At 41.6% G+C, this 14,165-nt stretch overlaps 1 protein-coding gene across 5 annotated transcripts in view; it reads left to right on the top strand.

The window, feature by feature from the left end:
• DLC1 (DLC1 Rho GTPase activating protein) overlaps positions 1 to 13,849 on the top strand; it is a 214,215-nt gene extending 200,366 nt beyond the window's left edge. For 4 of the 5 annotated variants that reach the window (XM_005415503.2, XM_031055214.1, XM_031066842.1 and 1 more), the window contains 10 exons: positions 1,369 to 2,795; positions 3,890 to 4,066; positions 5,990 to 6,149; positions 6,392 to 6,590; positions 8,498 to 8,711; positions 9,117 to 9,231; positions 10,127 to 10,348; positions 10,787 to 11,004; positions 11,181 to 11,354; positions 11,888 to 13,849. In XM_005415503.2, coding sequence (XP_005415560.1) covers positions 1,369 to 2,795; positions 3,890 to 4,066; positions 5,990 to 6,149; positions 6,392 to 6,590; positions 8,498 to 8,711; positions 9,117 to 9,231; positions 10,127 to 10,348; positions 10,787 to 11,004; positions 11,181 to 11,354; positions 11,888 to 12,008 — 3,027 coding nt within the window. In that variant the 3' untranslated portion in view covers positions 12,009 to 13,849. Of the gene's footprint in view, positions 1 to 1,368; positions 2,796 to 3,889; positions 4,067 to 5,989; positions 6,150 to 6,391; positions 6,591 to 8,497; positions 8,712 to 9,116; positions 9,232 to 10,126; positions 10,349 to 10,786; positions 11,005 to 11,180; positions 11,355 to 11,887 lie in introns of those variants that run through there. The other variant, XM_031055262.1, reaches the window with a different exon arrangement.
• The last annotated feature ends 316 nt before the right edge of the window (positions 13,850 to 14,165 follow it).

The following is a 14,165-nucleotide window of genomic DNA, read 5'->3' as shown; positions in this document are numbered from 1 at the left end:
AAAACTTTAATAAGTAATTCTGAATTCTTGGGTTTTCATCTGAGTCGTGGACAAAAGTAGTTTTCAGTAGTTGGGAGGCAAAGAAAATGATGCTTGCTCTGTGTCTCATGTGTATTTGGTCATAAGAAATAAATACAGTATTTCACTTTTTTCCTTGAGCTGATGAAATGTCCTATAAAAATAAAAAAAGTAAAAGTAGGAGATAATCAGGATCTGAAGTATGCATACATAAACTACTTGAAATATGAATAATTTATTTGTTTTTCAAAAAATGAATGTTCGTAGTCTTGGCACACAAATAGTTACATTTTGGAGCATGCATATGTGTTTGTTTTTAAATAAAAGCAAGTTAAATAAATGAAGTGAAATTCATAGAGCTGGGTTGCAATTAGTGTTTCTTACTCTAAACACCAAAGATTATTTTGTGGTTTCATGGTGTCATATTAAAATATCTTCATTGGCTTTATTCCTCCAATGTGAAACTTTCCATATATTTGGAAGACCAAATAGGTCAGGATCATTCCCTTTCAGTATTTAGATGAAAAGATTGTAGGCGTAATTGATGTATGTGTAATTGTACTCTAAGCATTACTCATACATCAAACATGTTATTTACAATTTACTTACGTGCTACACTGTCAGTGAGCTCTTGCTGCTCACTATCTACGAGTGTTAAAGTTTGCCTGAAGCTAGACTGAAGTAGAGAATTCACAGAACATTCTTAAAATGTTAGCTGCTAGCCTGTGGGAGGAAGAGTGGACCAGGTAAGAGCCTGGAGCCATCACACTCAAGCAGTGCAGGGGCTTCTTTTGCTGTCTCATTAGTCACAGTGAGGAGGCTGTTCAGAGTTCCCAAGTGGGTAAGGAATTAAGCCACTAAAATGCAGAATGTATGAGAAACATCTCGTAATTGCGAAGAGGAGTATAAACATATAGCCACTATCAACAAAGTGTAGCTTTGGAGAGAGTCCAGAGGGACCCCAACCCCTGACTGACTCCAGTGTAAAATGTTATGCATGCCAGGAATTTCCATTGATGTGAGGGCTATCCACTGTGACCAATTAATTAAGTCTATGGATACTAGGGTTTTTTAAAATAGAACAATTTAAAGTAGATTGTATTGTTTGTTTCTTTTTATGAGCAGTATATCTTTTGCATTTAAAAACAGTTAAAATATATTGCCTGTACCATGTTATCTTTTCCCGTGACAGGCTTTATGGCCTAATCTTCCTCTCCCTGAAGTAAAAGACTGTTCACTTTAAATTCAGTGAGAGCAAGGTCATGCTTAAATCAGTTTAGTGGACATTGTATTTAAATGAACTTTGCCATTTGAGCAGTTTGCAAGCAATACTTTCATGGTTCTTTGCAGAGCGAAGATTCAGATGAAGATGAACCTTGTGCAATAAGTGGCAAGTGGACTTTTCAGAGGGACAGCAAGAGGTGGTCGAGGCTTGAAGAGTTTGATGTCTTCCCTCCAAAACCAGACTTGGATATCCCGTCCCCAGAAGCTCCTCACCTGACGAACGCAGCAAGCCGGGAGAGTGTGCTCACAGACCTCAGCGAACGCCAGGAGGTGGCCTCTATTCTGAGCATCAGCAGCACCAGCAGCCACCAGCCAACCCTGCAGAGCGACACATCTACCACCAGGACAAACTCGGTGGTGAGCATCTGCTCATCCAGCAATTTTGTAGCCAACGATGACTCATTCAGCAGCCTGCCCTCACCCAGGGAACTGAATAGCTTCAGCTTCAACACAAAAGCCAGTGAGAAGAATGCCAAGTCCAAAACAAAGAGCCTGCTGAAGAGAATGGAGAGTCTTAAAATCAAGAGTTCTCACCATGGCAAGAGCAAAGCTCCTTCAAAGCTTGGCCTGATTATTAGTGGGCCAATCCTGCAGGAGGGCATGGATGAAGATAAACTGAAACAACTTAACTGCGTGGAGATTTCCACCCTCAACGGCAATCACATCAACTTCCCTATGGTACGAAAGAGGAGCGTCTCCAATTCCACCCAGACCAGCAGCAGCAGTAGTCAGTCTGAGACGAGCAGTGCCGTCAGCACGCCCAGTCCTGTCACACGAACACGCAGCCTCAGTGCCTACAATAAAAGGGTGGGCATGTACCTGGAAGGCTTTGACCCCTTCAATCAGTCAACGTTCAGCGATGTGATGGAGCAGAACTTCAAGAACCGGAGCAGTTTTGCAGAAGACACCGTGTTTTTTATCCCTGAGGATCATAAGCCTGGCACTTTTCCCAAAGCGCTCTCCAATGGCAACTTCTCCCCTACAGAAAACAACACCTCTGTGAACTGGAGGACAGGGAGTTTCCACGGACACGGCCACCTCACCCTCCAGAGGGAGAACAGCGGCGACAGCTCCAAAGAGCTGGGCATGGGAAAAAGGCGCAACTCCTCCAGCTCAATGAGCAGCCGCCTGAGTATTTACGACAATGTGCCAGGTTCAATCCTGTATTCCAGTACAAGTGACCTGGCCGACCTCGAAAATGAAGATATATTCCCAGAACTAGATGACATCCTATACCATGTCAAAGGGATGCAGAGAATAGTGAACCAGTGGTCAGAGAAGTTCTCAGATGAAGGGGATTCTGACTCGGCACTCGACTCCATCTCCCCATGTCCTTCCTCCCCAAAGCAGATTCACCTTGATGTAGATAATGATCGAAGAACACCAAGCGACCTCGACAGTACAGGGAATTCACTGAATGAAACGGAAGAGCCCACAGGGATACAGGACCGGAGGGACTCTGGGGTTGGTGCATCACTGACACGTTCCAGCAGGTGAGATTACCAAGCATTAGGGCTTGGGGTGTCCTGGGGATGTCCCCTCAAACCCAAGCAGCTCTATAGTAGCTGCACCACGCTTACTTAAGGTGCAGTAGAAGCTGTGGCTGTTCAAGCATGCACGTGCTGTTCCATTGTTTCCCAAAACCATTATGGGCAAGAGAAATGTTTGGGCAAGACTTTGTGGCTCCTACAACTCATAGCTGTATGTTTGTAGGTTCAGCCTGAGCTGTCATTGAAAAAACAATGTTAGCACAGTTTTGGGGCACAATAATTCTTCAAACTGAAATGATGCATGGGAGGGGAGGGCCATCAAGTAGGATTAAACACTGTTTAAGCTGGCTAGAAGAACCAAGAGTAAGTATGTTCTGGTTTGTGTCAGTATATAGTAAAAGCCTTGATTTTTAGACTGTTTCAAACAATTGCATTTTTCAGTAGCAGGCTGTTTCTAATAGCATGCTAGGGCACTAAATCTATGGGGAAAATGAGGCTTGATTACTTTCTCTTGATCACTATAGCACAGTGGGAGACTGGGGGAGTTCTAGTGGCCTCCAGATTCTGCTGGGAGTTTTACCATGACTGTATTTTGTATTGTGAGTAGAGCAAGGATTTTAATTCTTTCTAGCTTTGTTTCCAGCTTTCTTTTAAAAGTAATGCAAATCATTTAGTCACCTGCAGCTGTTTGTATAAACTTAATGGGACTTATAGAAGCACAGAGTTACTATTTGATATGTCTTAAAAATTCATGCAATTTTTTCTTAATGGAGGTTTTTGATTCCCACTGCCCCAATACTGAAAGGACTTTGGGAGAAGGGTGTTGGAGCCCTTGGAGGATATCTGCTAGGACAAGGTTGTGTAACTAGCACTGAGCTGTGGGTCAGCTCAGAGTGCACATTCCCATGTGAAGCACCTGCCCGTGCTGCCTCACGCCAGGTGAGGCAGAGATGCCGCTGGCTGACGCCTGTGAAATCTCAGAAGAATGCAGCCGCCAAGGGCAGGGATCTCAGCAGCGCATTTGCGTTAATTCCTGCACGTGTCTTGCAGAGACATTTCAGTAACCTGCCCTTTCTCTGCTCCCATCTTCTCCACAGGCACAAGCTAAGGTGGCACAGCTTCCAGAGTTCCCACCGGCCCAGCCTCAGCTCGGCATCACTGCAGATCAACTGCCAGTCCGTGGCACAGATGAACCTGCTGCAGAAGTACTCTCTCCTGAAGCTGACGGCTCTCCTGGAGAAGTACACACCTTCCAACAAGCATGGTTTCAGCTGGTAAGGACACAGTGCTGTGTACAGAGAGCCCGACTATGCCAGCATGACAGTTGTGCCTGTCCCAGGCAACATTTGGAAAGATGTAATGCAATCCATCCAATCCCTCTTTTTCCATATTTGCACTTCTTCCTCCAGCCTGTGCTGACAGTGATTTATGGTTTCCTAAGATGGGGCTAAAATCACTAACCCTTTACGTAAGTGTAATTGTATTAGGCTTCAGAGATGTGTTTATGGGGACATGGGAGAGAACCAAAGCAATGAAGTACAGACCAGCTTTCAGAAGAGGAGGATGTTCAGTATCTATAGCAAAAGAAGGACCACTTGTTTATTGAGGCAGTTAGCAAGCAGTGGCACAAATTGCAACCAATCTTAATAGGCTCACTTTTCTTCAGTTATTCTTAAATATTTGCGTTATTTCCTTTACATAATTATGTAATTAAATAGCGTACATTTCTCTTAATTCTAGTATCTAGTGGTAATAGCCAAAATTTTGCTTTCCCTTTTTAAGGCACTATAAATCAATTCACAAAAGAGATGGAGAGAAGAAGAAAGGTTGGGAGAACCATGGAGTTTTTTGTAGACAGCAATTTCTGGTGTGGCGAGGTGTTTGTAACCCAGTTGAATATTTTTTTGTCAGAAGAATGAAACAGAAAGCTCTTTTATTATTATATCTGCAGTACAGCCTGTGTAACCTTCAGGATGCAAGGGACGCAAATAAAATTTTTCTTGTCCCTACCACAGGCCAGCCTCCTCCCTTCCCCAGGAGTCATAGAGAGTATTTAGCTTCAGCATCAAAGTACCTCCTGTTCAAAGGCTGTTATTATGTCAGTCTTTCTAAATACAGAAGTTGTTTGTTCTGAAAGACAGAAATAAGTATTGACCAGTTATCCCTGCATGCTTCAGATTCTCAGTGGAGATCGCAATGTGTTTTTTCACATTCCATTGGCATGTTTTTTGACAAAGCAAGTATTATTCATACATGTATCAATAATGCCCTAAACTTAACTATATGGCAATACAAATTTGGCTGTTTTACTGCGTAACAGATTAGTCAGCTGTAAATCCAATGCGCTGTTTTTATAGCTGTACTGTATGTTGAAATGTTAAATGTCTCCCTGTTTTCAGTGCTACTGTGTCCTGTTAGTTGTTACAGTGGACATTAGCTTTCCTCCCTGTTTAGGAAAATGACCTCAATATTTTCACATTTTAGTGCCTTTTATTTTCCCCTTTATAAAACCAATACTCTGGGGGACACTGGGGTAAATCATTCCTTTGTGTTTAGTAACTTTTTCCTTGGAGTCATAAGCAGATGGAAAGGCCTCTCAATGAAACTGGAGTGGGAGGTGGGGGTAACAAAAGTCACTGGCTGACAAGGAGGGGGGTCCCTCAAAGGGGTTGTTTATAGAGCTGAAGTTTTTAGCTGACAAACTCAAATGTATTACATCAGTTTCCTGCTGTTCTGCACACTGGTGGGTGGTGGACCCAGTTTGAGGACTTTGCAGAACAAGTAGTTGACATACAAAAGCTCATTGTTCAAATGCCCATCTTTCCTGAAACCTAAAGAAGCAGTGTTATAAGGGGTCACTGACCGCAAGATTTATTTTGACTCTTTTGCAATTCAATCTGGCCCCTGCAGTTTTACCCTGTAGCTTTCGGCCTCTTAATATTGATGGAGTAGCACCACATTAATACTTAGAGGCAGCATAGTGCCCCAAATGTCAAGCATTTCTCTTAGAGAAACTCTTGTTTTCTTTCCTCTCACCCTTTCCAGCCCTGAGTGGATTAACTAATTTATACTGTCACTATTGTTCATGTTACTAAAAGTGTTTCACTTATTTTCACTTAGCTTTCAAATTACTGGAAATGAGAAGATAAATAATCAACAGAGGTTTTATTTAATGTGTCATTCCCTTTGTTAAATAGGGCAGTACCAAAGTTTATGAAGAGAATAAAGGTGCCAGATTATAAAGACCGAAATGTGTTTGGAGTACCCCTGCAAGTGAACGTGCAGCGCACGGGGCAACCTCTGCCCCAGAGCATTCAGCAAGCCATGCGGTACCTCCGCAACCACTGTCTGGATCAGGTGGGTTTTGTTGCTCTCTTGTTCCAAGTGCATGCACCACCCAAAGCCCAGCTTTCCGTTCGTTTTTATGGTTCCTGTGTCAGACTGAAAAAAGTAGACTCAAAACAGGACAAAATAGATAATTAATGCGTGGAAAACTTTCCACAAAATTAGAGCCCATGTGTAAGAAGCTAAAGAGCATGCTTACATTCCAGATTTTCTAGATTCCTTATAAATGTATTTACTTTTGTATGTGTATTTAGGTTGGACTGTTCAGGAAATCTGGAGTGAAGTCAAGAATTCAGGCTTTGCGTCAGATGAATGAGAGTTCCGCAGACAGTGTCAACTACGAAGGCCAGTCTGCCTATGATGTAGCAGACATGTTAAAGCAATTCTTCCGTGATCTCCCTGAGCCTCTCATGACCAACAAACTCTCCGAGACCTTCTTACAGATATACCAGTGTAAGTAGTGAGATTCTGCAGCAGATAACAAGTGGTCATTTGTGTAGCAAGGGTGGAACTCTGTAACGCTGCTGTCCTGGCGCTACACGTGTTTCTTATGTTGGTCTTTGCCCTTCAGTAACTGTTACAGTTCAGGCCACCTCTAATCAATGGATTTTTTGTATTGTAGTTTTATAAGAATTTATAGTATAAGTTCTTTTAATTTCACCTTTCTCTCTAGTTCAGGAACAAATATAAATCCTTCATCACCTGCTCTCAATTTTCTTCTCTTCTTTGAGCATACTTGATATTATGGTTTGAAAATAAGCCACATCTAATGTGGCTAAGTAGACGTGCAGAACAAACACTATATGAGCAGAGTTTGAGGCTTTTGAGGGGATTGGCAAAGCTACGAAAAATCTTTACTTTCTTATAGTTCATTTTCTGCTATCCTTCCCCTCAGCTGTTTAAAAACAACCTCTAAGTGGTAAGCTTTTCTGTTACTGACTTGTAGCTACTTTGAAGATAAGTATCATAACGTTTTCAGAGTAAATCACATAACAAATGGAGTTTATCAATGCTTGTGAAAAGAAATAAATACAAAAAGGTTACAGGAATTTCTGTCAGAGCTCCATAGGTGGAGATGATGTTTTAAAATATCATACAGACCATTTTTTCAGTGCAAGCATTTTTGTGTGTGTGTTTGGATTCCCAAACATGTTTATGGAGAAAATTAATCAGACTCTCCACTTCCATGCATATTAAACAGCAGCTCTGTGGGTTTAGAGCCAAAAAAATGTTTGACAGAGCATTGCAGAGTTTCTCTTCCTTTCCTTTTGCAGGTGGTAGGTCTGAGGAATTCCCAGAGGTGGTCGGGAAGTATTATCTCTGTGTAAAGCAATGAGCCTTAAAACAGCTGTAAATTTTGCTTCCCTGCAAAGGGAAAAATTTCCCTTTGCTTTGGTGCTATGCACCAGGCTGCACACTGGAATGCATGTGGCTTGAATGCGCTTTGAGCTGATTGAGAGGAGAGCATGGAAAACAGTGGGTTTTGGTTTAAAACTGCTTTCTAAACTCACTGCTAGCCTTAAAAAGTTGCTGAAGCCCAAAGCAAATACCAATTAAGTATCTGGGTAGCACCATGTGTATTATGAGAGATGCAGTGAGGGTGGTAGGCTGCTAATGATGACATAAATGCTCCAGGACTCAGACTCTGATGTTGTCTTCAGAGGTGGCTTATTGGAAATCCCTTTATAAGAAGCAGATCTGGTCTGGGTTATTTCATTTTTCTTTTCAAGTTTGGAGGAGAAAGCTTTATATAAAGAGACATCAAACCTTTCCAATGGCTGTTTGTTGTTCGTAACCAAGGAGCTGTTCAATGGTATGGGGCTTCACAGCGTGGACTTGCTTTTTCCACCACATGACTTTGAATGATCTGCTCAATAAAGTAACCCTCTGTTCTGTAAAGCACTTTCTGGATGTTTTATGACATCACTCTTGAAAAGGTTTGCTAGCTAATTTATTTAATTTGCCTATTCTAAAATGCATTCATGTTCTAAATTTCTTTGCAAGCCAAAGAACTTCTAAATTGGCTGGACTGTGTTTGCTCATTCCCTGCCTGAATCCAGGCTTCTGTCCTTTTAGTGCGTCTGTGGGAGCATGTAGCTGCTGAAGCTAAATCTAAAATTAACTCTGGCCTAGGCACAGCTTCTTGCTTGCATTTCTTGTGAGGCAGGAAATAGCTGAGGGTAGTTAAACCAGTGGGTTAAAAAACATTCCTTCATGTTTCCTACAAATGGTATGCATCCTGAAGGAAATCACTTCAAACTCGAGTCAAATATTTGAAGCTGGAGTTTGCTTTGGGATGTATTCATGCTGTGTGTGTGGAAAATCAATGGGCTGATGAGAGAATTGCTAATATTATGCAGATGTGCCAAAGGATCAGCGTCTCCAGGCTATCAAGGCTGCCATTATGCTTTTACCTGACGAGAACAGGGAGGTGCTCCAGATTCTTCTCTATTTCCTGAGTGATGTCACAGCTGCAGTGAAGGAAAACCAGATGACACCAACAAACCTGGCTGTCTGCTTAGCACCTTCCCTCTTCCACTTGAACACTCTCAAAAGAGAGAATTCTTCTCCAAGGTATGTTTTTGGGAGCAGGGCTCACTGCTGCTGGTCCCATAGCACTGCTGGCAGTGATGTGCAGCAGGCACAGTCTGGGATTGATCCTGCCAGCTGTGATCACCTCAGAGAGCACCGGCTGTAGAACGATTATGGAATCTTACCTTTTGTTGGAGATTTGTTAAATTATAAACAAGCTCATAAGAAGGAAAAAAAAATGTGGGTGGGGGGAGGGGTTTCCAAAGAAAAGGCTTAGAAAGAGTTGCAAGAGAAGTTGGCAACGCCATGCCAATATTTGGTAGCAGGCAGCACTGCTCTAAATCACCAGCAGATGTGGGAATCATACTGTTTTCTTCCAAAACATGTCTCTTACTCTGCAACAAATAACTGGATTTATGTATGTGTGTGCTCGTTTTCCCTATGAAGGGTGATGCAAAGGAAACCAAGCCTGGGCAAACCCGACCAAAAGGATCTAAATGAGAATCTGGCTGCAACACAAGGGCTAGCTCATATGATTGCTGAATGCAAGAAACTCTTTCAGGTAAAACACCTGTTTACAAAATTGATGGCTAGAATATTGATTAAGATGTCTTAGATCTGCTGTATAATGAAAAGCTAGGAATGTCTCTTTATTTTAATGACGTTCAACACATGATAAATAGCTTTTTAAAAACCTTTGCTTCCTGATCTCTGTGCATACATGAATTACAAGTGGTGCCAGAAGGGAAGAGAGTTGTTTTGTTGGCACTGGTGCTCTCAAGTCAGGAGGCAGTTGTGGGGTTTGGCACATTTTTGCTGCATCTAAGCTGCATTTGGAATACATTTTCAATTTTTTATTGTGCAGCCATGAGGGTCTGTGGACCTCAGCTCTAATTACAAAGCAAGAAGCTATTTCCAGGAATTTCAGTGTTCATTTTGTACTTAAATTCCCGAGAGTCAGCAAGACAGGCCACAAAAGCATCCTGGAATGTAACACTGTCAAACCATAGGTTGAAGGATCTGTAGAAACTAAAGCATGCTCCCTCTAGGGCCTGTGATGGAGAACCAGACAAGTAGAGTCCTGGTTTTCCTCACTGTCATCAAATCTTTTCAGAGCCCTCAGCTGAAGACGTGCCTGTCTCTTTTCTTGCAGCTGACAGTGTTCCCTTCTTCCTTCAGTTTACAGGATAAACTGTGCTGTGGGAATGAATCTAGTTGTGTAGTAAAGGGGGATACTCCAGAATAAAATAAGACACCCCATAAAAGAGAGACTAATTTGAGTTAAATCAAAGTCACAAACTTAATTTTGGCATTTCTTCATATTGAGTGCTTAACCTGACACATACACATCCCATCACTTACAAAACTAACATACACACATCCCTGAGCTGCTAGACTAATGCAGTGATCTGGGGAGAGAGCTGCAAGAGGATGATTTCACCCTTGTCACCCCTCAGATACCGGAAGAAATGAGCAGGGGTCGGAATTCGTACACGGAGCAGGACCTGCGTCCCCTCAGCTTGGAGGAGCTCCGGGGCAGCAGCAGCAACACGGAGCCCTCTGACTACCACTGCTACCTCCAGGACTGCGTGGATGACTTGCTCAAGGAGATGAAGGAGAAGTTTAAAGGCTGGGTCAGCTGCTCCACATCAGAGCAAGCAGAGCTGGCATACAAGAAGGTATGCACCCTGCCACTCACGCCACAGCTCTGGGTTTTAGCTCACTTGTGACACAGGATATTACAGAAGGTTCAGTACACATCTTTACTTTGTAGATAGATACTAGAAGAAAAGTCTTGATCTTGTGATGCAGTTGCACACCATATAGAAACACCATGTCTTTCAGCAGTAGTTTCCCAACGTACACTGATTTGTGTTCTTCTGTTTATCGAGCCCAGGAATGTTCACTGTATTGAATTTACACACCTTCACTCACACATGCAAAGCCTTAACAAGCTGAGTCACTATGCAGACAGTAAGAAAGAAATTTCTCATCCCTGATCTTGTACAGCTCAGAGCTATCAGATGGAGAAGTGTTTCAATAAGATTCTTAAAAATAAACTTGAAAAAGAAAGTGTAAGGAAGAGTAAAATTAAGAACTCTGCTACTTTTCCCCAGGTGTGTGAAGGTCCCCCACTCCGATTATGGAAAACTACCATTGAAATCTCAGCTACACCAGAGGATGTTTTAAATCGTTTACTTAAAGAGCAGCATCTTTGGGATGAAGATCTTATAGAGTCCAAAGTAATTGAGCCTTTGGATAGCCAGACAGATATATACCAGTATGTCCAGAACAGCATGGCACCTCAGCCAGCCAGGGACTTCGTAGTCTTAAGGTAAGACATTTATATGCAATGATGTTTATAACCTACACATATGGCAGCCTTGCTTATTTCTTTATCATATCAGCTATATTGGAAAACATCCATTTGTGCCTAATTTGAATTCTTATTAGATGCTTGAATTACTGTTTGTCAAATAAAAGATTTTTGGTTTTTTTCTTTTTTCTTAGGACATGGAGGACAAATTTCCCCAAAGGAGCCTGTGTGCTTCTAGCAACCTCAGTGGACCACGACCGGGCTCCTGTGGCAGGTGTTAGAGTCAATGTGCTCCTGTCGAGGTATCTGATTGAGCCCTGCGGGTCAGGAAAATCCAAACTTACCTACATGTGCAGAATTGATTTAAGGTAGGAAATTTCATTTTGTCCTTTGGAGGTGGTAACTTCTCTTGTATAGTTTCAGTGTGGTCAGTGGAAAACTTGGACGGTTCAAAGACATTAGCTTGGCCAGTAGTACACCCTTTCCAAAGGCAAGCAAACAGATCTCTGAGATGTCACAGAAAGTTGGCTTCAGTGCACATCTGGCAGCAGTAGTTTGTTGCATTAGAAGCCTCCAGTATGTGTTCCACTACCACTATTGGTATGCAACCCCACCCTTTCCTCTAACAGTCATATTGGATGCAAGGACATGTTAATTTTAATACTAAGCTAGTAAAGAAGACCAGGCTGTCACAAAACTTCCCATAACTTTTCCTTACTGTGGCAAACTTGTTTTTGAGCAAATCTATATACTAGTAGGGTTGAGCTGTGCAGTAAGCAGTGCGAAGGAGATTTCCTAGTCAGGCATTTAACCAGGTAGTTACAGATTTGATTGTGACTAATAAAATATATACAAAGTCACTGGTACCTTCCTCATCATTCCTTTTTCCTCCATCCAACAGGGGCCACATGCCAGACTGGTACACCAAGTCTTTCGGACACTTGTGTGCATCAGAAGTTGTTAAGATACGAGACTCTTTCAGTCAGCAGAGTCCTGAGAGCAAGGAAGTAAAATCCAGGTGACTACTGAAGAGGAACAGCCATGCACCCCCCACCTCAGCAACATAGACATTATCCAAAACTGAGACTTGCACGCTGCAGACCAGACCTGTGTTCCACCTGCAAGTCGTGTCATGGAGGGATGGCAGCGTGAGAGCTTGACTGTGAGCATTACTATAGGACTGTGGCCATACCGTACACTTTAAAGCTGCTTCCTGTCTGTGTAAGGTCTATAGTGTAGGCCTTGACTGGAAAACATAGGAGAACTGTGCAAAAAATAAAAATCTAAAAAAAAAAAAATTACTATTAGATGGTTTGAATTGCTTCTGGGAAGCAAATTTCTTTAAATGCAAAATATATTATGAAATATGGTGAAGGCTCATCATTCCCATGTGAAATACTTAGCTTTATGTACATACTCATGTCATTTTATTTGTAGTGCATTGAGGGACTGGTGTATCCACTGGAATAGTTGGTACTCTTCAATGTGTTCTCACTGAGATAAGCAGAGAAAGGTTTGCACAGAGATTAAAGTGTGAATGAGTGTGTTGATGGTTGAAAGGATAGAAGAAGTTGAATTTGAAATGTGTCTGGTACACTGATAGGCAACCAGAATGGATTTTAGTATGCTGGATGCAGTTCAACCTAGAATGGGACTCCCCTGTGGACCAGGAGTAGCCATCCTTCGAATGTGCTAGTTCTGCCTTTAGCTCAGCTCTAAACTTATTGAAAACCCTAAGCAGATGTTACAATAGGCTTGCTTCAGCTACTGTCCACTCCTTATTCAGATGATCTTTTAGGAGTGATGAGCAATTCTACAGCAAATTTAAGTAAATACACTTTTGAGCAACGTAGCAGCTTAGAAATGAAATGTCTGCAATGGTGAGGAGACCCAATAACATCAGTTGTTAAAAAACAAAAATGCCCATTACTTTTACTTCTACCTGCATTATCTATAGGTGTTTTAATGAGCTTTTATATATTTTATTGTATTCCAATGGCTCAAGAGGAAAAAAGTCAACACTGGAGTTGTGGTGCCAGGAGGTGGCAGGACTCCTGCAGTAGCAGCTGGGGTGACTTTGGTAGAGAGAGTCACACAAACTCTTTCTCTACTCGCCCCCCTTTGCCTGTTTTCCTAAAAGCTGCATGTTAACATGAACAGAACCTGCATGTGTGCAGTTTGGAGGGTTATATTTGGAGGCAGAAAGGAGGGTGCACTTTTGTCTTCAGTTTTGTTGTGTTTAAACCCTTTGGGTTATTCTCCCCTTCTTGAGAATCAACGTACATGAACTGTAGGAAGTCCTGAGGTCCTCTGGAAAGATGTCTTTCTATAGGTTTTACTGTAAAGGTAAAGGTTTGTTTTCAAGGTGCAGTATTAAGTGATAAATGTATTTTGTGGCTAGGGTATGAATGAGTTGCAAGATGGAATCTTGACTGAGACTTTTTTACCATTGTCAGTATTATTTTAAGCTTTTTTGAAGAAGATTTTTTTTATAAATTGCAAATATGTAGTACTTCCTGTAACAATGTTCCTCATGAGTAGGAAAATCTTGTATATTCTTCTACATCAAACACTTTTGAATTTGTAAAATTGTATGTTGTACATACCATTCTATTGTAAACATGTATACTTGCCCACAGCGTACTGTCAAACATAGATAAAGCATGATAAAGATTATTTAAAATATACCTGTATTTATACCTCAGATATTCTTTTTGGGTTTTTGTACCTCAAGTATGTTTTCTATTGTAAATGTGCTTTACATGAGTATGATCTACGCGAGAGAAAGGAAAATGTTTAACTTGCTATAGAAGTCTGTACAGAATATACTCAATAAGTGCACTATTAAATGTTTAAAATTGGATATTCGTAATGAGTTTTATTTTATTTTGCATTTTCCTTCCACTCGCATACCAAGAGGAGGAGGTGTTTTTCTTACTTCTGGTTCTTTACCTACTACAGCCAACAGCTGAGCCACCCCTGCCCTCTCCCGTGCTGGTATTTACAGTATTGTTAAAGGCAGGTACCAAAGTTTTCTCTCTTTCTTCAAAGTTTTTGGAAGACACAACATCACAATGACAGATAGCTGGACAGAAACATTCCCTAGTCAATTGCTTCATACTTTTATAATAGCAAGAAGAAACCTCTGGTTTGCTGTGGTCTTATAGAAAGGTATGCTT

The sequence above is a fragment of the Geospiza fortis genome, unplaced genomic scaffold, assembly GCF_000277835.1.
Source record: "Geospiza fortis unplaced genomic scaffold, GeoFor_1.0 scaffold40, whole genome shotgun sequence".
NCBI classification, from domain to species: domain Eukaryota; kingdom Metazoa; phylum Chordata; class Aves; order Passeriformes; family Thraupidae; genus Geospiza; species Geospiza fortis.
Note: the sequence above shows the minus strand (reverse complement) of the source record. Positions and strands in the feature narration are given on the sequence as shown.